General features: G+C 36.5%; 1 protein-coding gene across 4 annotated transcripts in view; it reads right to left on the bottom strand.

Moving 5' to 3' along the window:
- LOC117422478 (homeobox protein Meis2) overlaps positions 1-22,939 on the bottom strand; it is a 71,628-nt gene extending 48,689 nt beyond the window's left edge. Inside the window, exons 1-7 of one of the 4 annotated variants that reach the window (XM_058987608.1) lie at positions 22,233-22,939; positions 21,441-21,673; positions 20,408-20,549; positions 19,977-20,027; positions 19,124-19,174; positions 18,123-18,272; positions 10,642-10,756 (exon numbers count right to left, since the gene is read on the bottom strand). In XM_058987608.1, coding sequence (XP_058843591.1) covers positions 10,642-10,756; positions 18,123-18,272; positions 19,124-19,174; positions 19,977-20,027; positions 20,408-20,549; positions 21,441-21,673; positions 22,233-22,244 — 754 coding nt within the window. In that variant the 5' untranslated portion in view covers positions 22,245-22,939. Of the gene's footprint in view, positions 1-10,641; positions 10,757-18,122; positions 18,273-19,123; positions 19,175-19,976; positions 20,028-20,407; positions 20,550-21,440; positions 21,674-21,931; positions 22,184-22,232 lie in introns of those variants that run through there. The other 3 variants (XM_058987610.1, XM_058987607.1, XM_058987609.1) reach the window with 3 other exon arrangements.
- Between the last annotated feature and the right edge of the window lie 1,114 nt (positions 22,940-24,053).

The raw sequence follows: 24,053 nt of genomic DNA, 5'->3' as shown, positions 1-24,053 counted from the left end.
CTTAATTAAAAAAAAAGCAAAATATAACCAAAAAAGAACCTCTCTCTCTCTCTCTCTCTCTCTCTCTCTCTCTCTCTCTCTCTCTCTCTCTCTCTCACTCTCTCTCTCTCTCTCTCTCTCTCTCTCTCTCATAATAATATTCACAAATGGGTTGGGTTTGAAGTGCTGATTTAAAAGAAAAGCTACTGTAAAAAAGTACTGTTATACTAATTTGCTCAGACTATAATATATACATATTATTTTACTGTCAATCAGAGTACTTAAAATACATATTTTTAAGAAAATCTTTTTAAAAAAAACTTACATGCATTATTTCTAAATCACTGCACATTATTACTGGCAAATCAAAACAACATATTTAATGAGTGTGCATGTATTCATTAATGAATGAAATATCAGCATGTGAAATAAAATAATGTAAATATATGAATAATACATGTTTTTAATAGTGGAAAAGGACCAAAGTGCACATTTCTATCAGAGTGACTTGAACTGAAATCTAAGTCACATGAATGGAAAAGACTAAATTACAGAGGATGGGTGAGCTGTCCCCCTTTTTCTGATAAAAAAAAGCATCATGATGCCCATGACTGCCCATACCTTAAGTGACAGGGATCAGTGGCTAATGAAGGGCCCTGGGTCTAGACCAATGATTTCACAGTTTGTGATTCCCTTACAACTCCACCCCTTTCCCCTTTTGCAGAACAAGTGAACAGTCTTTCCAGTTCTGAATAAAAAAATTACACTAATTGGTCCCGGAGGTTATCTAGGTGCGCGGTGTCTCTTATTGATAGCGATCTCCCCTCACCGCTAATATATTTAGCCTGGCCTTCAACACAGACATAGACATAACAGATATTTTAAAGTGGTCTCGGTAACTGACATCAAATATCTGTCTTGCAGTTTGATAACTTTATTATCATCAGAAAATTACACCTGCAGTGTTTGTAACTAAAACTCATTCTTTATATGTTCCTTTTCTAATTAGTTATAACGAGCCTGAGGAAGGAAAACTGGGTCATGTTAAATTAATTGAAATGAGCATGAAAATTAGCAGAGCAAACTGAATCAATTTTCTAATAAGAGTCCTCCTCCAAGTAAAGAATATGTTTTTTTAAATCGGATATTACACAGACTTATCTGCTATCGGCAATTTGTTATTTGTATACCGTAGTAGAAAAATCAAAGGGAAAAAAATATGCTGCAGTAAAAATGCACACTGCTGGAGAGTACTTTTCATTTCTGTACTTTTCAGGCATTTGGATCAATATATCAAGGGCTTCTTGTACAACAATTAAATAATAACGCATGGATTTCGGGAGAGCTTTTTCCTTTTATTGCAGCAATACTAGACACCTCACTATGACTACAATTACTAAAGGACACTGATGTGAAACAAGGCCTAATAATTGAGGGGTTTTGCTGGAGAACGAAAAGAGAGAGATTAAATTGGAGAAAAAATGTAATTAAAAGGTTTATAAATCAACAAGTCAACCATCAGATTGTAGCCTCTGCTCAGCATATTCTCATCAACCCCTGCCATGAAGTTTTCAAAAATGTCCCGAAGGCAGGGAACAAAGCGAGCAGAACTGATTACAGCCACACTCACTGCTCTGCTGTCTAAACTCTGTTTGGCTTCCTAATGAGCTCACTAAAAACCTAATTCATCTCCCATAACCCTTCTCAGCCCTCCTTGAAATCCACCATTATGGAAATTACGGATGAAATATTTACAGGCTGTGTTCAAATTACTGCTTCTTCAACAGACAGGTCCCTGACCCCACAGTGGCACAATAGAGGTATGTCCGGTACGAAAACCAGCACAGTTCAAAGCAACAGGATAGTTAAGACTTGTTCTCATGGTGCCAATGATTTCCACATTAATGCTTTCGATCTCCGTGAATGCTGGAATTTGGTGGGAAGCCGGCAGATTTCTGAGAGCGCGGGAGGGATGTCTAATGAAACTTGTGAGTGAGGCGAAGTAGTAGGGAAGAATTCTGTTGTGGCTGATGATGATGAGGATGAGGATGATGATGATGATGAGGATGATGATGATGACAAACTGCTGAAAACAAGGCTGATTGCAAATTCCCAGACATTTTCGGGGAGGAAACTCCCTCAGTTCCTCATTACTTGAAGTCAAAATTATCCTCACGACACCTAGGCTGTAACTGGGAGATTACCGAATTGATGAATCCTTAGCTTAAAATGCAGCTGTTTTATTCTGCTTTAGTAATTAATTCTTTTTCCAACACCTTATCGATTAAGCATAGGCCCTGATAAAGTTCAAACTGAGAAGAATCCCCCAATGGCTTCCCCACTTGCTCAGGAGAGTCAATGAAAACTTCCTTCTATTCCCCCTGCCTGCTATGTGCGCTGATCCAGTGAACAGTGCAGTTTTTTTTTCTCATAAATTAGTCAGGCCAGGAGCTGTGCTGGTTGATCACTGCTTTTGTTTCTTCTCTTGCTGACTTGCTTTTTACTACTGCTGTCCTTTGTGCTGCCACATACAAAGTCAGTGAGCAGTTTCCTCTCTCTCAGAGCTTCAACCACAGTGATGAACGCCTCTTACAAACTAGATTGTTTCTTTTTTTTATTCTCTACATCTGAGTCCCTGATCAACAGTAAGCACAACATGGTCTCTCGGGACCCAGCTAGCCGAGAAATCAGATTCTCCCTTACAAGAGAAGAAAGCTACATGTGCCTTGTCAAGACCCCTAACCTATCAGCTCCTTTACAAGTCAATGTTTTCTGCCATGTGTCCTCCACTGAGTCATTCCAAACATTAAACTCAGTGTCTGCATTGTAGCTGTTGGAGGGTTGAATTCCAGAACAGACAAAACTTGGCTAGACTTGAACAATGACAGGGTGCCTGTTTCTGATATCAGCTATTTGCTACACAGTCCCACAGCCCTGATCTTTGAAAATAATAATAATAATAATAATAATAATAATAATAATAATAATAATAATAATAATAATAATAATAATAATGTCCTGCAATGGCTGTATACAAAATTAAAGCTATCAGTATCATGAAAAAGTAGATCACAATGACCTACATTTACTGTACGTACATGCATAAATGTAATCTCCCAAGGATATGCATTCAATCTTGCATTCACCTGCATAACAGAAAAGATGTTCACCCCCTAGCATGGAGTACATTTCAGGAACCTGCATCTGATGCTGATATGCACGAAGTATCCGCAATGTCCCACTCATTCGGAGCGCAGTTTTAATTTATTTAAGGAAGCCAGTATATTGTAATGAGCATCCCAGTTAATTAACCTACCTTTCTTAAGATACATTCAGAATCAATTGCATTCGAAAACCCCAGACCTGTTGCTATTTTTTTTTTTAAAGCCTGACAATTGTTGGCACAAGGAATTGCATTTACTCTATAACTTGCTGGGAAGAACCCATTAAAGACTGTGAGAAATTGCACTTCAGATCCAAGGTTCAAATTGCTATGGCTCTATAATGCTGACCTACAATAATAGGTGTTCAATTGGATTTCTTACACATTTGCTTAATGGTAATAAGTTGCCTGGCACAAGGTATTATTTTTAGAGTGTGGAGGATGAGAGGGCTCAGTATGCTTACAAACCAAATGGGAGAGCCACTAACACCCTCCCCTCAGAGGAATTCAATTGGGAAATGGATGCAGTTCTTACTGCTGGCTGTTAATCTAGGCTGTGAATGTATATGCTTATATAGAAAATATAAGCATATACATTTCCAGGGGCTGTTTCAGAAATAAGATAGCCTGTCCCTGTTTGTTGCTACCATGGTTAAGGGTTTTTGTTTTTATCCTTGAATTTAACAGAATGAAACAGTTTAATTTGTGATATGCAGCTAAATACATTCCTAATTCCTTTTTTTTTATTAGTCTTATTTAAAAAATATTTTACCAGCATAATCGCCTTTGTATGCTACAACAGGTTTACACATAATGTCTTGATGTTCTTACTCCCTCATTCTAAACCCCCTATGTTGTAGTCTTCATCAAAGATGATAATGGGGATGAAACAAACCCAAAAACAGAAACAAGAATTGTTGTTTTTTGTTTGTTTGTTTTTATAAAGGATCTTAGACTGATACACAGCCATCTATTTCTCCAAGGCAATGCAAGTGGTTAAGGAACTAATAAATATCTTTACAACACCCTTACTTTTTCCCTATTAATGAAAGCACGACTAATTTTGTTGTAACAATGAGCATCCACACAATAGCATGTGCCTTGAATAGCAGTAACCCTTGCAGCAAGGAGCACCTCTCACCCTAGCTGTGTCTTGTTGCGTAACCTTTCATTTTACTGGGGTCCTTCTGACTTATAAAGGATGAAAACGATCTCATAAGGCCAGAGAAAAACAGACCTCTAGGTACAAACAACACTAGTCCTATGCATTGCCTGTCTTTTTAATAGTTACACAATTTGAACGGTTTCCTGGGCACATTTTAGTGTCCTTCGGGCCATGGAGGGGTAAGTTGCATTCCCCCACCTTCAGAGCATTCTTTTCCAGTTCAAGAGGTCACTCCTCACAGATGTCTCCAGCAGACACACAGTTGTCTAAAGGTTGCATCCCAGAATGTGTGCAGTCCCTGTTAACAATGCACTGTTGCTCATTGTAAAATGAAATTAAAAAATGCTGTTCTGATATAAATAAGGTCGGCTTACCGGTACTCACAAAGAATCTGCCTGAGTTTTGTCAAACTAAATTCATATGTTGGACCTCTTCGGTTGACAGGATCTTTTTTTCCTTTCTTTCTTCTTTCTACAAGTTTACATTCCCGCATTGTTTTTAATCAATGCCGCGCCATTGTTGCTTGATGGCATTAGGCAAGATGCATTTCAAGTTTTACAGCAGCAGAGCACAAAGCTAAGCAAAAACAGCGTGCAATTATGCAACTGTCATAAAAAACAAAACAAAACAAAAAAAAAAACACCAAAATCCTTGATTAAACACATCATAAGCCAAATAAACACTAACTATGCATGAATGAAGAAAAATACTATATTTGTATGTAGGACACTGCTAGACTGCCTTATTCAAAACAAATGTCCTAAAACATATATAAATAAACAAATAAACAATGAAATAAAGATGATGAAAGCCCGTTTTTCAACACAGTGCAGAATTTAATACAAGATTACAAGGCCTAAAACGACCCTTTGTAAAATTGCAGGTGCTATTTTTTAAACCTCAAAGGCAGTTTAAAAAAGAAAAATATTGTTGTCATTTTTTTATACAATTGATAACCTTATAAATGTATTATCTTAATGCATAATACATATATTGTCACCCATAGCCAGAAGCAAGCTAGGGAGTATTCAGGTGCTAGTTTGGCAAATTCATTTGTTTTGTTGTGTATTACTCTCCCATTTTCTCCTGCTTCTTCTCCTCCTTCAGGAGTGCTCAGTGCTCAGGGCTTGTAAATAAGAAAATTATCTTTGCTGACTAACACTCATGATACTTCCTTGGGGTAATTAGAAATGATTATGCAGTTGTGTACAATAACAAGAGCTGCGGCTCTAACTACTGTCAAATCATATACATCCATCTGCTTTTCCCCACTCTCAAAAACAAGTTAATCAGTTAAAACACTGGCAGCAAAAAAGGAACAGGACAGCTATATTGTAAAATAGGCATGGGCATGTTTTAAGAGGCAAGGAACCAGACACTGCTTTAACTATCAAATGTGCTAATCTCAATAATACCTTGGAAATTTGCATAAGCTCATAAAATAAAGCTGTATTATTTTACACCCACTGCAAGCACATTGTTTAAGTAGTACCTGTAGGGTAGCGCTGCCTTTTGGAATTTAGAATCCACTTCGTAACCTCCACCCCACCCTTCCTCTCTAGCCAGATATTTCTTAGAAGCTATTAGATTACGTCCAAATATTTAAAAAAAGGACCTCAGCTATGCAATGTTTAGATGTAAAGACAGAGTAGGGATTAAACGCCAAGAAAGAAAGCCAAAAAAAAAAGAAAAAAAAAAGAAAAAAAAAAGAAAAGTGAAAAGGCAGCAAGGGCAGTCAGACAAACACAAAAGAAATAAGGAAACTTAAAGCCCAGGAGTCAGGGTTAATTCCCAAATAAGCACACCTTAAATGCTATTGGGGGAGTGCCTAGGCAGGGTTTAAAGTCATCCTGCAGGTGTGCCTTTGTAAAAGATGGCCTTTGTAACCCCTCTCTCAGCCATAATAGGGACCTACCAAGACAGAGCATTTGAGATGCTGCCTGTGGGCACCCCACCCCACCCCCTTCCCAAAGTTTAGCTAATAGAAGAGTGCTGTTGGATTATCACTCTTCAGAGGTGAGTGCTTGGCTGATCTGCAGGTCATCTGCTAATTGGTTGGCAAATTCCACCCACAACTAATAACTTTGAAAGGGTTCTTATTAAATTACCAGTAACTAGGTTGTTTAGTTCATGGTTTATAATACTAATTTTATAATACTTGTTTTTGTTTCACTTTCGGACATTGTATTACATTACAGTTGCAATGCTCAAAGCACTACTTGTAGCATTAGTGTAGTAGATTTGTACAAAGTTGATATTATTCCAAAAAAAAAAAAAAAGCCCTGCTTGGTTTCATTCTTTCATTAGGATTTCCTGTTTCTTTTTCTTCTTTTCAAAGAAAATTAAGACTTCATCTGCACAAGAAAAAAAAATGCACAAAACTCAGCTTTCCCTAATGGCTCATTGCAGACATTCTCCTCAGCTGTTGTAAGAATAATTTTAGTAATTCTTTCCCCATGTCCAATTGAACATTAGCTTGCACATTAGCCTGACCCAGTTAATATGACTCGTTTTCCGGCTTCAGAACACAGAGCAACCCAGAGAAGGCCGTATACACAACCTGTTCATGATTATGGCCAATACAGACATGTTGATACCACGGACGCCTGAGGAACCTCTGAATACTGCAACAATCTACAAGGGGGGTGGTGGGCTGAAGATGACGTTAGCTGCCAGTGTTTTTTTTTTTTTCTTTCTTTTTAATCCAGAGTATTGGGCATGTAACAATGCAACAAGAGCTGATCATTTTGGTTAATCACCTTTTGGATCAAGGCCAGATGGTCTTTATTGAGAGGAGAGCACACTGAGAGAAGATCCTCAAAGCACCCCTGAAACTGCTTCTAACACGCCACCAGAGCTTTCCCGTAAACGGCTGAATGCTGAATCAAGCAAGAATTTCGGTCTCAGAAAGGGATACATTTTAAAACTATGTGCATTAACTATACTTTTCCCCATAGAATTGGCACTTGGCATGAATAATTTACCCACTGTTATGCTAATGGGATCATGAAAGTATCCCTCTGTTTTTTTTTTTTTTATTCAGAGCAACTATTCTCAGCTTTCAACAATTACCCCACCCAACAAAAAAAATGGCTCCTGATTTTGTAAAAGCCTGCAACAAATACCTGGCAGTTACACTTCTTCAAAAACAGGTAAATAAGAGTTTGTTTTGTAATTAGTAACAGTAAAATGTGACAGGTATCAAAGTTATGTACCTTGTTAGGCTTCAGTGTCATGCAAAATATACATGCTGTATACGGCATTGTTTGAACCTGCCCTGTTTATCTGGCTCTCTTTCTGTATATAAAGAGATATCCTTTGTATTCTGTTATTTGTTGTGGTTTAGAGCTCATCCCCCGACCCCAGCACTGTACCGGCAACATTCTGCACTAGCTAGTTCACTGTGTAAAAATTATCAGTGCTAAAACAGCTGGGAAAGAAGGCTATCAAGCAGCAGGGAATGTGGCTGCTTTATTGTTTATCTTTTGTTTATGAGGCAGTATTCAGGTTTAATTACTACTCTAAATTAAACTCAAACCAGCACCAGGAGACATCCTTTCACATTTACTAAGGGCTAGGCTAGAGATGCAACAAGGCCCCTGTCACGTTGATAAAATTCCAACCACTTTTTTTTTTTTTTTTACTATTCACAGAATTAAGTCTTTCAAAACGTCAGAGAATGCATTAGTAAAGCTCATTCAGTTTGCATTACCTACTGCAAAGCCTACTGCTGGCAATGTCTCGGATATCCCGAAATCGGACCTTTCTAAAGTTAACCAGTGATCATGCTAGAGAAAATGGAACTATTTAATGAATCAAGCTAACTAAAGCTGGCAGCACAGCAGTTAACATATACTCAGCTTGCAGGGTGAGCTAAGCAGTTACTGGGCCAATTGTCTCAGTTTTTCTGGGAATTCTGCCTATTCACAGTGCAAGGATTGTTCAATTGCTGCAAAATGTACAAAATTGAATTTTTTTTTTTTTTAACCAAAAAATGAATTGTAAGGAAGGCCCTTTACAATGACCTCACATCAGAGATGTCAACATCATTTTTTCTCTCATGCATAGCTAATGATTAGGCAAGCATATTCTACTTGCCTCAGTAATAGTTTTCATACCTTCAACACAGTGTAAAATACAATGGCACATTTCTATCATACAAAGCAACCACATGTGTAATTGGAAACAATAAAAGGTCTCAGAGAAATGAAACAGAATTAAAAATAACATATATCAATGCTAACATCTAACACATATGTAATGTAGATTCTTTATAAAAGGCATTCCTGAGTTTCCTTTACTAATCACACAATTCTTTCATAGACCCGCAGTACAAAAACCTTGTTCCTGATCTTACTATGCTATAAAATGTTTGTTTTGCAGCTGATCTGTACTGCCTCAAGTTTGCTTTCATTTTGAATAATAACATAATTTAAAAAATAATAATTACATATTATTGCCGAAAATATAAAAACTTTAACCTTTTATCAGCAGTGACAGTTTTAACCTGGAAAAGCTGCTGTATCTTACTCAGTATATGTGTTGCTTTCGCCCTCAAGCTGATAATTAATCTTTCCCACAGAAATCTACTCTGAACAAACTGGGCTGGAATTGAAGCCAGGCACTGCATCAAAGCACAATGAAAAAATGAAAATGTTTAAAATAACTATAATGCTAAAAGTATAGAAATGTTAGTTGTTTTTGTAAAATTCTGCTTTTTTCAATGACATTCACTCAGTCATACTTAAGTGTTGCACAATTAAAAAATGTAAAGTTGTCTAATGTCATACTGTAATAAATATAAACAAGTCACCTCTCCATCGAACAGTAATGTGTAAATATGTTTTCATAATGAAAACTGTCCTGTAAAAATAAATGACTTAATTAAAAGCAGCATAAAAACCAAAAAGAAGCTTGCCATTGCAGCAATTATTGACAGGCCTTTCTGCAGACATTATGTAACCAAAAACATTTTAGCAGTCTGTGGAAAGTGCAAAGGAAACGCAGGACCCAAAGGGGCTTCTGAGACTTTTGTTTGAAGGAAATGGTTTGATTTTCAAGCTGCACACCTTTTAATGCACAGCAGAGGGATTTTCACATGCTGCTTTTCCCTGATAAAACCCAAGGGCTATCTCTGCTCTTCTGTGTCTTCCTGCAATCTCAATCCCCTCTGTATCAGACCCAACATAACAGAACCAAACCAGGCAATTTGAAAAACATCTCAGTCCTATTGACCTGTTAATGAAACTGGTTTTGGGGTCTGTGAATTTGCTGGGGAGAGGGGTGAAGAGGGAGCTGAGGTAAGTCACAGTGTCAAGTTATTCCTGGTGCTGCTAGCAGAGTTAGAGTCGAAAATGCTTCAAGCGTTAACATAATTGCAAGAATGTGAAAAATGAAGTGTCGGGCTCCTGAGCAAAGCAAAAGGTCAGAGCAAGCCTTGCACAAAACAACTCTGTGGAAGATGGCCTCATTAGACATTAAATCAGCTTCCCGTTCTTCCCTTTTGTTTCTAGAAGATGTTTTCGTGGTTAGAGTTCTATTAAGGCTATATTTAACACCTTACCCAGTCACTCTCTTAGCCTGCGTTATATGCAAAGTACAGAGAGTGTATTCTCTTACATTGATCAACAGCTCTGGGGCTGGACCAGGCTTCAGTCGATAAAAGCTTGGTGGATTACAGGTCACTTGTACTTATGCATGTAAGATAATCAATACGCTGCAGATTTTTTTTTTTCCTCCTGGCCTAGCAGTGATGACATAAGGAAAAAAAACAAAGAGCAGCCATACACTAATGAAATCAGGATTATCTTTCATATGTAGCTGCATGGGAAGCGTTTGTTAACTACAATTGATATTGTGTTTAAAGCATTCCACCGATGATAAATACCACAAATTATCCAGCATTGTATTGTAATGTAAAGCAGTAGCAGGTTTTTGTTGCTTGGAGATATGAACAAAGTAAATGACCATGACTACATCTAACAAGTTAAAAAAAAGGTATCTGGCATAGCAGTGCTCATTATATAAATAAACTAATATACAACTCACATGCTTTAAGTTCTGGTTTTAGATTAAATAATCATCCAGCCTGGGTAATAGCATATGAACCCCAAATACAGTATAGTACTAATAATTCCATGTTTTTATTTTAAAGTGATCTGTGGATACACTGTAAGTGTGTGTGTGAAAGGAAATGGCACGACATACACAGGTGAGTACACCCCAACCATTCATACCAATATTACCATTATAACACGTGTACTAATATAATAACAGTTCAAGTTATTTTAGTCATGCCTGCTTGGCGAGAAGGTGAAAAGGGTTGACCTCTTACCTTGTTCGCTGCTGTTGTCTCCGCTCTGGGAAGCATGGCCCCCGCTGGAGGGCCCTGGAGTGCCTGCCGAATGTGTGGAGGTTGCATCATCATGGTCTCTCCAAGACGCTGGGTTCTGGTGAGGGGAAGCCAAGGAATTTTTTCCACAGATACAGTTCCAGCAGCAGATTAGGAACAGAAAGTAGAGTGGGGGGAAATAAGGCAAAGGAACCACATTAGCGTCTCTAACATATTACAGTCACAGAGGACGAGCTTGCAATACACTGTACATACTCGCCTCAAGGATCAGTCGACTGTTTAATTTCTTTACAACAAGCACTGTCTCAAGGATCTGGTGTTGCACAACAAATGTCATTTCCACTTTAAAATGGTCTGACGTTACTGTATTATATTTCTAGTAATATGTTCACTTTAAATTTTTAAAAGTTTTAAACAGTATTAAACACTATGTTATGGCAATTCTCACTAGAAATCTCATTATTCTGACTTATTTTCACTAAATAGGTTGCACCTCAATGAAGTTAAAAAAAAAACAACAAAAACAGTTAGGATAGTAATGTATATAAAAGTCCAAACATAGAAAATGCATGCACGTAATTAATATCTTTAACAAGAAAGTATGGAACTATAATCATATTTAGTAGAAAATGCCAGAGGTTTAAACATCCTGTTAAAGTTGGAAAAAAAAGTTATACAACAACATGTATCACTAAAGGATTACCAATGCTGTTCTGGCAAAAAAAAAAAAGCAAAACAATCTTTCTCTTTCACAACATAACAAAAACAGCTATTTTATTCCTGGAGTGAAAGCGTGCTTTTCAAAGAGATAAGTGCTGAAAACTGAAAGTTGCAGCTTTAGAGCAACGCTGCTGAGTGTATTCTCCTCCTGGTCCTTCTCTCCTTCCCTAGTCATTCCCAATACCCTGCTGTTGCTTAACGGAAAACAGGATTTCTACTATACAGGAAAAAAAAGCTTTATCAGCTCCACATGAAGGCAGGCAAGAGATGGCATTTCCTCTGGCAGAAAGGAGAGACAGAACACATGAAACAGATCAGCCCCAGGCCTGCCCCTGCACTTGTACATGTCACCTGCATGTGACAACAATATGGCATTGACTGACACCATCTCTGCAATAGAAAAGAACAAATCCCCCCTCAACCCACTGTAAAAAAAAAAGGATGTTGTATAAAAAAAAAAATTACCATTTTCTTTTATTTCTAAGATGAAAATCTTTAAAAGAGTCCTGCGTTAAAAGCTAGGTTGTTAAACCAGCACTGGAACAGTCAGGAGCAAAACACAGAGATTTAACAACTTTCCCTCCTGCCTAGCGCTTGTGCCGGAGCTGTGCCTATGAGCTACCCTTTTTATCTGCAAGTTAGGAAAGCACTCAAATAGCTTCAAGCTGAAGGCAAACAGCAGACAGGGGCTCTTCAGCCCTCTGCAGCCTCTTAGCGTCAGCTGTTTGCCGGATGGTAATCAGATAAAGAGCTTGAAGAATTACATGAAAAAGAGCAGAAACAATAGCTCGGCATGAATTTAGCCCTCCAACAACGAGCAAGAACCGTTCTTTTAGAAAACGGAATAATTGCAACATGTTCACCTAGGCCAAGGTTTTGGGAATGAGGCATAGTGATGTTAATTTTTGCACTGAGGTCTCTTTTAAGCCATCTTTTTCTACAGATCCCTACCACAGATGTTAAAATGACATTAATTATCCAGTAACACCTCCTTTATGTTTCAAGGCAAATGGCATTAAAAAAAAACCCACAAAAAACAACATCATACAATCTATCTAGGCCAAGCTAGACTTTGTGTTCTGAAAATGCACTGTTGTTGTTCTTAGGGAAGAAAATGACTGGGTGCAACATCCTGCAGATAAAAACACCCACTGCTGCCTATCCCTTCATACTGGCCTTCGCTTTGCTAAACGTCATTGTTCGTTGTGCAGGATTGACTACTTTGGTTTGGGGCTGTATATTTACTGTGTGATTTTACTTGTAGATTGGTTATACAAAATAGAAAAGTGCCAGGCATTCTAAGACATTCACTATGCTAAATAATTCTAGGAGCCAAACATAAGTAAATGGTTTAAACACAGAATATTACATATTTTACATATGTTCTGTTTGAGTACATTTCTTAAATTGTGTGTTTAAAGACAGTTCTAACAATTCTCTGCATTCACTTTTTAAATCCCACAGTTACTTCCTTTCACTACTTTGATATTAATTATTCAGTAAATCTCTTAATACACAAGGCTCCTGACTAGCTGAAGGTGTAGCATTAAAACCATTTTCAATATCTTTAAAAGTCCATTTAAGTTGAAGTCGTGAAACTACGTCAACATCCGCCTCAAAGATGCAATTTAAAGTGCAAAGGCAAAAGCATTGCATGCATGCAACAATTCCCAATAGCTTCAATAATTATTAGGAGTCAAACATGGTTCATTCCTTGCTCTTTCCTAATTGTGTTAAAGAGCGCAGTTACCCAGAGAAAGGAAGCAAACACCAAGCATAGCACAATAGAAGTAGATGGAAAATAGATACAAGAAGCTAGGTCTCCAGGGGCAGCATTTTCTATTTGCCAGGTTACAGACTTACAGCTGATAATGCAAGTTGTAATTAATATAAAAGCAGGAGACAATATGGGGAAAGCTTGTACTAGCTAGGCCACAGGAGAACACTGTCGCTATCCACCGTTTCTCATTTACACACACCGCCTTGCCTGGAAAACACAATTTTGCCAGTGTATTCGTCCCTTGGAATTTAAAAAATTGATTTAGCACCATCATTGAATTTTGCTAAAGCTAGAAAAGAGCAGAGGAAGGATATAGGTCTCTTGGTATATGAAGGAAATCAGATGCGTTCCTCCTCAGTAGAAGGTGAAACCCCAGTATTGGGAAATGTAAACAATTTTACCTATCAAAGTGTTTTTTTTAAAGGGATATACCTTTTTTTTACTGGCAGGCAATAGAAGTCAAAACCACATAGAGATCTTCTATTGAGATATACTTTTTATTTACTAATTGTCATTTCCCCCCAGGGAGGCGGTTCAGCAGGTCAAAGATTTCAATGCCACTGTATACTGTTACAATGCTGGGGAAGTTAAATGCTAAGCAGCGCTTATTGTTGGCGTAAAACACATCATTCACCTATAAATCTTAGGAGAAGTATATGTTACAGAATGTCTTGCCTCAACCTATAGTCAAGATAACTTCTTACATGTTTTGGCATAATTTAAAACATAATTATATAGCAATTCCACATAGCAGCTAAAATGAACCTTACTTTTCTATTAGGCAAAGACATATTTATAACATAATAAATGATCTAGTGGGTGGAAAATTAAATATTATCTTATAATTTATAACAAATAACTGTCTAATAACAACATGTGGTAAAACCTATTTTCTGGGTTTAAATATGATAGTGTTACTATGGGACAGAGTACCAAATATGTTAATGAATATTTACTGTATCTGGAATCTGTAGTGTGTCTATTTTTCACTTTAGATAGTTTTGCAATTGCTATTAATTACGTTTACAATTGAAATCTCACTTAAAGGTAAGCATTTACGGGCACTGTACTAGTAAGCAATGGCAATTTATAAAAAACGCAGCTAATATGGAAGATATTGCAATGCTGTCGTTTATAAAGCACTGGGGGAGTAAAAATGGTGATATACATTAACATTACAATGTATGCTTGAAACAATAAACTTACTCACGTGTTACATGTAACAGTGTTTTCTTTACATGTAGAAACAAAGCTGATTGCACATGTTACATTTCCCTTAATATACAGAAATGCAGATATCAGGTTTACAACAGGGAGTTTAATGCAGAGCCATGCCTTTGAGTTGGCCCAGATAGAAGGTATTCCATTTGTTGAAGACAAAAGAAAATGCAAATAAAGTGGAAAAGTAAGGACGTGCTGCGTGGTTTAAAATGCCACAGCCAATATAGTTTTCTCTTTGGGCACAAACACAAAAACATTATTGTGCTACACGTTTTACATAAACACTGATAAATCTGCTTTGCTGGCAGTCTCTCATGACAACAAATGAAATCGAGGCATAGTAGAAATGTTTTGGTTCAGCTCGTGTGTGGCTTTGATAACCTATATGTAGCCTTTTTAGTAATTACATCCAACAGCCTTAAGCAGAAGATTAAAAAAAAAACGAGGACCAAAAACGATACCAGTAATAGGTGTATGAAAAGCAGGGCGCTTTACAAGGTGTGCCAGGAAATACATTCTGTGCTAAACACATGTGTCACCTTAAGAAAATGAGAAAATAGCACACACCTACAGAAAGGTATACAAAAACATGGACTGTTGTTTCTGTTCATCAGAGGAGATGATAGTCAGTTACAATTAATTTGCACTTCCAACTATGGCTTTGGGGGAAAAAAAGCTTGAATAATTTGAAGAACAGCTTAGCCGATAGAAATAGCAAACAATAAACCAGTGCTTATCACTGTGAATTCTAGAGGGACTAAGTTATTGTTATTACTTAATAGAGGCATGTGAGAGAGAGGGGGAAGGGCAACAGATGTAAAAAATCACATCCACCAAAAAGGTGTACAAAAGGACATCTTTTCATTGACACTGGTCTAAAGCAATCGGTTCAAAGACAATAGAGCATTCCAACTGCAAATAAGAGGACCCTGATTACTGCCTACCATCAGGTAACGGGAAAAAAAGAAAAAGAAAACAGGCTGTCTCCTTCGTTCTGAAGTGGCTCATCATCTACACTACGCCAACTTTCACCAAATGAGATCTAGCCTCGGGCTATGTATTAAAAATGCATATCAAAGAAAAGAAAAATGGACGTGTGAGAGTCAAACTAAATAAATTAGCATACCTAACTATTAGATTGCCTCTCCCTCTGTGCCGAAAAGAGAAGCTAGTAATGAATTATACAAAAAAATCCCTTTTTTAAAAAAACTTTTATTGTCGTCAAACAGCACATTTCTTTCCACACCTGTCTGTTGCCCATTATTCCCCATTTCAATCTGAAGTTTATTTTCAGATTAGCGTAAACTCAGCACAAGTTCACCTCTGGCTTTGTGTCTGTACGTGTTTTTAGACAGGCTTGTTAATATTTCTGCTGTGGAAATATTCAGTCCTTGTAAAAGAAGGAACATGGTGTATTGTAGTCTAGTATACCCTTGTTATGTTTAAAAATATAACTAATGGTATTTTGCACGTTTTCTAAACCAACAAGTTCAGCATGTTTTTTTTTGTGTGTGTGTGTGTGAAGTAACCCATGTCCCATAACCTAACCCAATTACACTTCAGGCTAAACCCTTTGCTTGATTTTATGTAACCATTATTTTCAACTTTTATTTGTATATTTCATTATGTTGCACAAAAAAAACTTAATACAGATGCCTTGCACGGTAATTAAAATATGGGCAGTATCAGTTTGTAATATTAAAAAAACACACACACACACTTTTATTTTGCATAAACCTACACTTCTTAAACTATGAAGAACAGCTTTAGTCAATATTAGCTCCACTTTAAACATTTTAATGCATTTCATATGGGACAGATTAGATTTAATTTATAGCACCATATTATAATCAGTTTAAAACTCAAACTGTTAGAGGGTAAGCCTTACTTAGGGAATGTATCTGCTTTTCCGTAAGCTTAAAAATGAAAGCCTTTACTCTCCAAACTAAAGCAAACTGTGCATATTTGATATTGTCCTCAAGTTTCTAGATCGTGTTCTTATTGGACCGATGACTGATTCTTTGAGAACAAATAGCGCTAGTAAAATGCATAGCTAAAATCCCAGTGATATAAAAGGCTCTAAACTAAAATACCTAATGAAGTGGTAACCCTTGACGGGTTGAAGATAAATGGGTTGTCATCCACACTCAGGTTTGTTGTTGGCACCTTTAATTATTAAATTATCAAAGTAGTACTTTACACAATGGTCCGACTGCAATGTCTAAATTTGAATATTATAATGGAACAATTGGCTTGGGCAACTGCCATCTGCCACGAAACTAAACAGGCTAGTTTATCTAATCTCTGACTTTAGTATAAACAACAGCATGCCTCATTTCTACACTTACACTTGAAACAAACCCTAGTTTCAAGCTGAAAATGAAGTTGATAAGGCCCTGCAAGGCCCTGCAATTTCCCAATAACTTTGTAAATAAGAACGCCAATCTAAACCAATTTTCCAATATTACAAGCGACTCTGCATAACACTTACATCTGCCGTAATGCCTAATAGGCTTGAGCATGTGCAGTTGATAGATATCAATCCGTCACAGTATCAGTGAATGTAGGCCACTGTACTCTCAATTGTAAAAAACTGTTAACCACATACCACTTTAATCTTAAACAGAAATGGAATCATCTTCACTCACATGATCATTTAACCACAACGCATTAAATTTATAACTGATATATGCAGTGTACAATACTGCGCAGATGCACGAGATTTTTTTCCGTACTAAATCGCTTTCCGTATTTACAGCTGCGCAGATGATTTACACTGAGTTGTACCCGCTCCTTGATTGTATAGTCTTGCTTTTACATTTATTTTGATAATAACATGATATTTGCAACAGCACTACTACAATGGCGGCCTAATCAATATTAAACCGTTGCTTCAAAAAAAGCACCCATTCATATTTTGATCATCCCAACCAACAAAATCCAATCAACCAGGTTATAACCTGAACGGTAACTCTCAACTGCAGCCCTTTCCGTTTGAATGCTTGCTTCTCAATGTGTGTGCCTCTTGTACACTCGCGTGTAGTTTTTAATTCAGCAATTCTCCTTCTTGATTTAAACTCTCAAGATTAAAAAGTTTAATAACAAACAAAAAACACCTTATGCTACCAAGATAATCAAAATTAACATAAACATCGCTTTGCACTTAACATTATCACTCAACATTTTAAAATCTATCGTTCTGAAAAACAAAGTCAATCCGCACAACGCAGCGACAAGTGTCAGCATGCATACGGCTATCTGAGGGATTGTACAGTTTACGATTTACTACAAAAGCAACAGGCTAATGCTTGCCATTACTTTAATCACGCACATCATAATCAATTAGCTATTTCAACGTAGTAATAGTCCGTGTCGACATCATGGTATTGGATTAAGATCTATAAATAGGTAAACAGTATAAAAGCAGCCTACGAGGGGAAAAGGAAAAAGTTCAGTCGCGGTGAGTATATCCGATTCCTGAACTATCGACACCCTTTCTCCAGAATCGGAAAAAGGAAATGAACAAAATCACAAGGATTGTAAATGAGCATTTACACTACTTTTTAAAGACATCCTTTCAAGTGAAAAGACAAAACTGCGGCGAAAAATTACAAAACATGCACAGAAAGCAGTGAGCTAAACCTAGTCAAAACACTTAACGCCCATAAAAAAAAGAAAAAAAAAAAAAGAAATTAATGCGGTTTAAACAGAGAAACATAAATGTAAAACCCCAGCAACTTACATGGTCAGCTAAGTTTGTTGAAGATCCTGAAAGCTCTTCGTGGTCCGACTTTGAGTTGCCATCCCTTTCGTCAATAACTAGATCGATTGGCATTTTTCCTTTCAAACAACTAATGTACCTATGGCAGAAATTATCACACAGCTCGTGGACCTAAACGCAAAAGAAAATACCTTTAGAAAGAAAACCCAGCGATCTAGTCCAAGAATAACTATAATTAAGAGGCATAACAGTCGCAGGCAAGGAAACAATAGTGAAATTGTTGCTGCAGTTATTATTCTCAGGAGACTGGAGCAACAAGTTGAAAGTCAGAAAAAAGAGACCATGTCAAACCCGAAGAGCTATTCATGGAGCAGAATAGGATTTTATGATAACATCTCTATGTTAAAACATAATTTGGATATCTCTGGAGCATATACATATATAACTAAACAAAAAAATAAAATAAGATATGATTACAGCTGTTATTAAAACATGTCCCTACATAACAACACCTATATTCTGTAACTGACTTTCGCTCATTATTATTATTTTTAAATCTGTTTTCTGCTGTTTGCTGTAATTGACGCTGCAGTGGTTTGATATATTGTTGCAGCTCTATTACATAAAAAAAATAATCAAGCAATCAGACACCCATTGCATACTTGGATAGTTTCTTTCAATGCACCGCTATATGCTTCTAAAACTGCAGCTCATTTCTGACTGTGGAAATTCATTTAATATCTGTTCTGACGGACTGTCTGAGCAAAACACACACATTGTTTATCAAATAATAATAATAATAATAATAATAATAATAATAATAATAATAATAATAATAATAAATAGTAGCATACGTTATAAATAAAAAATTGGTCTATTTTAAAGCCCCGCTGCAGAGAAGGTATACAATTATGACCAGAATTTAAATATTACATTTTTAAATAATGTAATATTTCCAAACATTGTCTTCTATGTATATATATATATATAAAAAATAATAATAATAAAAACTCTTAGTTTACCTTTTCTAACTCCAAAAGATGAAACCGTAATACTTGTATGGCTTGAATCATCTGTGTAAAATAAATAAATAAAAATGAATATATATATATATATATATATATATATATATATATATATATATATATTAAAAAAGAACTGTTAGAAATATTTTAATTAATAACATATTCATGTGTTGATTAACTCGTTCAAGCAAGTAATGAATAAACAACATTATGAAACCACGACGGAAAGCAAAACTGTTGATTTTGAGTTTTAAGCACATGGTAACATTATATATTATAATCTTTAAAAAAAAAAAAAAAAGTTGTATTGGTATGCATCGATGTAAAACTTTTTGCAATTATTATTATAATTTTTTTTTTTTTTTACAAAAGTCGCTTGTGGATCCGTGGGTACAGCGAAATAATATCGGAACTTCAGCAACCACATCTTTGAATATCCTATACACCAGTTGCCTTTATTGGATACTGCATGTTTTCACATTGAGAATAGTCCAAATTAACAAAATAATTGTTTTGAAATGTAAAACAGTGATACTAAGCAGTAACTTCCTTCAGCTCAACCTCCTCCTATGTAATTCATTACCATGCAACACCCCTTCGGATTTTGCTGTACACTTCAAAGCGATCTCCCTAAGAAACATTCATGTTGTTCTTTTTACACGCACACGCACACGCACACGCACGCACACACACACACACACACACACACACACACACACACACAATATCTTTGTTCCGTTTGACAAAGTAAACGCAGCGCTTTGAAAATAAACAGTCACTTATGTGCATAGTTATGTCTATAGTTAAGTCTGTGCAGTGTATAAAATATAACCATTTATAACATTCTTACCAAATTGTCCAACTCTGGATTAGATGAAAATAAAGGTTTTTCTGCTCGAACCTAAAATAGTGGACGGAAGGTACATTAGTTAGTTCCTTGGTTAGCTCGATCTGTTTAATCGACCAGTCCTTTCGTTTTTAAACTTAACCAAAGTCCAACTGAAAAGCTGCAATACTTTACGCAATGTACTACACATACATATCATTAAATATATCATAAACAATATCATTAGCCAAAAAGGACGTGTAAAATGCATTTAATTGCATGTGTATATTGAAAAGCAGGCGACTTTGCTGTTGCCATGGGTTTCAGTAGTAAACTACCAAAACTATTTATAAAACGTTAAAAAAAAAAAAAAAAAAAAAAAAAAAAAAAACAGGTAAGCGCAAATCGAGGCCACGACTGAGACACTGGGAAGTTCAAATGTAAAGAAAAGTGACCTGTTTTGCGAAGACTGCGATATCCTCATTGAATGAGTCGGATGAACAGACATCGCCGCCTGCAACGCCGGGCTCTCGCGGTGTGCAAGTCGCCAGCTCGCACTTCTCAAAAACCAGCGCGAGCAGGGGGAATAGCGGGTGACTACAACGGGGAAAAGAGCAGTCTCAAAATAGCATTTTATAACTTTAGCTAAGCGACAACTTAAATACTTCACATTGAAAAACATAAATAAACCTGTAGTACAGTAAACTAACCATGTGGTAACGTTTTTTTTATTTTTATTTTTTTATTTTATTTTGTCTGTTATTTAGCACTCCCAAACTACAAAAGCAACAATTACTTGTATTACCAGAAGTTCAGAGTATGGCAATTGTGGGTTAAATTAAACAATAGACATGTTGCGCAATAACAACATGTGTTACACAGATACAAGAAGTACAAATTCAATTCCACTGTTATGACTTGTGTAGTTGAATGAATATGGTTATATTGTAATGTTGCTTATTACTTTAACGTGTAGCATTTATCAGGAATGATAATTCTGCGCTGAATTAATTTACTCATAAATTATTTATATGTTGCCTCTTTAGACAAAATATTGTCTCTTTAAACAAAATATTCCACAAATAAAATGCATTTGAATTTAACGCTTGCCAGGTGCATGAAAATGTAAATGTGTTGCTTTGTTTTTGCTCCTCAGATATTACAGTAGTTTTCTTTACTGTGGTTATCTGTAACAAAAATTCCTTCTGGCAACAAAAAAATAAAAGTTGAAAACTACTCCTCCTTAAAAGTGTAAAATGTAAATAACACTTTTTTTTTCAAATAATAATTCTGAAAAAAAGTAGTTTGCAAAGTGGCATGTTCTGCTAGTCACATAATGTTGCACAGAATTCTAAAGACAAAAAAAAAAAAAAAGAAATGCATATTGGTTTTTGTTTTTAACTTTTACACATTTAAATGCTAAAGTTGTTTTTCAACTCTTAGTTTAAGCGTAAAACTTTTGTTTAAGAGTTTTATTTGTCTACCTACCCATAAATGGAATCTTTATCCCTCTTCAAAACATCGTTGACAGCAGATCCCATGCTGGTTGGCATTACGTTTGGATGGGGTGCATGTGCTCCATAGTGTTGGCTGGCATGTAACGGCGGCCCATGGTTAAGGTGGTGGACCTGCGGTAGCGGCCGGGGGGCGTGAGGGTCTCCGTACATAGACGCTGGTACCCCCACTCCGTCCATTCCACCATAATGGGGTAGTTCATCGTACTGAAAAAGAATAGAATATAATAAATGGTAAGCAAATAGAACAAAGAAAAACAAGTAGAAAAAGCACTGAAACAGCTGTAAAACAAGCGATGACTTCTGTACTGAAATCATCTGTTGTAAAATAAAGCAGACATAAACGTAAAAAAAAAGAAGACAAAAAGCACAAAAAAAAGAAAATAACACGCAAAGATTCGCCAAGAGAAGAGGACGAGCCTAATAAGACAGGAAAGAGCAAAAAATGAAAAGGTCTGAAATTACCAGAAACATTTCTAAAATGCAATCCCTCTTCTCCGTGAGTTTCATAAAACCAGCAAATTACTTATGGACCCCTTTTGAAAACAGCTCTGTGTTTTAGCAGAGAGAGCGCCGGTTAACCAAAAACTGAAATGAAGGTGGGGAAGGAGCAGATCATCACTGAAAAGCGTAAAATAAAATTATTTATGAATCTATTTTCTATTGTTTTTTAATATGAGCCGCCATCATCAACAGAAGAGTGCAATCGGAGAGGCCCTCTTTATAGTGGACTTGTAGTAGGTAAGTGTTGGAGATTTAAACCTACCCTTTGCGCCATCAGTCTGCGCTCCAATAAACTCCTGGATGAGTCGTATATTTAATATCCCAGTCCGGTTAGAAAGTGATTTAGTGGAAAGATTCCTTTTTCAACCAACTCAGTGATTTCTCCTATTTTCCAATATGGTAAAAAGCAAACACAGTGGCCAAGAAGAGTTTGTGAATTTTTTTCTCGTTTTCCCGTTTGCAAAAAAAAATGTCAAACACCAAACTGAAGGTTACAATCGGCCCATCAACAACCCTCATGTAACTAAACTGTCGTGTCTCATGGCTTTTTGCCACTCCAGCTGTCAATCAAAGCCAGGGGTTGTCAAGGTAATGAATGAATGATGGTTGGTGATGATGATCAAGAGAGGAGGAATCTTTCAGCCCGTTTTCGTCCAACAACTCCGCTTCCACCTTTTGCCTTAGGATCGCTATCTTTTTTATTATTACTGCAAAGAGAAAACGCAATGGAAATTAAGAGATTGAAATTCAGATCTTTCCTCTTTCCCTGTTGGTATTTCGCCTCTCTCTCTCCCGTTCGCTCTCTCCCTCTCTCTCTCTCTCTGAGATGAGTGAGTGTCAGTAAGTGTTGGCAGGTTGGCTGCTAGCTTGCTTATAGAACAGAGTCAGTTTGCAGCGCTGATCGGCGGGAGAATGAAATGACGGAACCCGGAAGTAGTGGTGGCCATAGCCAGTCCTACAACAGCTATTGAAAGAGGAGAGACCAAAGGATCCGATATGCAGAGTATGCATTAGGACTGCTTCAACTCCACATGGGGGGAGCCAAACAACATATCATCTTAACTAAACCAATTGTTCAGCGATAACAAGAATCAAAACTGGTGGGGGAAAAATAATTATGTATCTGATACCTTGACAAGTTAAAAAATATAACCTACTTCACATACATCTCTAACAATGATTTACGATTTTACTAAGACACTTTTTAAAAGTCAAAAAATAATAATAATAAACACACATGCACACAAAATATCTAAAATTCATCGACAACAATATTTAAAATGACACCTTTTACATTTGCAACTCTTAAAATAACTTTCGCGCCTTATTTTTTATTTTACCAAATATAGGCTATTAAAATAAATACATAAATAAAAACATAAAATAAACGAAAAGTAAATAAATAAACAAATAATGATAATAGCAGTAATCGACACCTTTCTGTTGCAGCACGTTGTAAATATACAATAGAGAATAAAGAATCAGATAATGTTAACTGAATGTAAACTTCTTTTCGAGTCGTTCGCCCGTTTTGATTTTTTTTAAATTTATGATGCTAAAGCTTACTCGTTATCTGTGTTGTGGCTGCAGCCGGTAATGCCTGTTAATCGTGTTGCTAATTACACCATGGCTATTTAGCGAATTAAGTGAGATGGCGCACCCCTTTGAGCACGAAATGAACTTTTCCAAAAAAAAAAAAAAAAAAAAACCTTTTGTAGGGAAAGTAATTTTGTGTGCTTTTTCTTTCCTCCAATCCGCTGCCTGGATACAAATCCATGCCTTACCTCAGTGTAGTCAATTATCAAAGCTCCCTAAGATCATCAATCATGGGAATGCTTGAAGTTTAGAGGAGGAGCAATGGTCTTGCCATCGATTGCTGCAGCTTTGGCCTTTTTTCCGTCGCGTTCACGCTCCTTTGCGCACAAAAACCTTAACCAGGCCATCTATCCCCTTTAATATTTAGCTTCATCAGAGATAATGTACCCTGTTGTGCATATGACATCACAGTATATTGATAGGTTTTCACGTACATTGCTAAATATGTTTCTGCATGGCATATTTTTAAAATGAAACATGCAGTCTA

The sequence above is a fragment of the Acipenser ruthenus genome, chromosome 15 (genome assembly GCF_902713425.1).
Source record: "Acipenser ruthenus chromosome 15, fAciRut3.2 maternal haplotype, whole genome shotgun sequence".
In the NCBI taxonomy this organism is placed as follows: domain Eukaryota; kingdom Metazoa; phylum Chordata; class Actinopteri; order Acipenseriformes; family Acipenseridae; genus Acipenser; species Acipenser ruthenus.
Note: the sequence above shows the minus strand (reverse complement) of the source record. Positions and strands in the feature narration are given on the sequence as shown.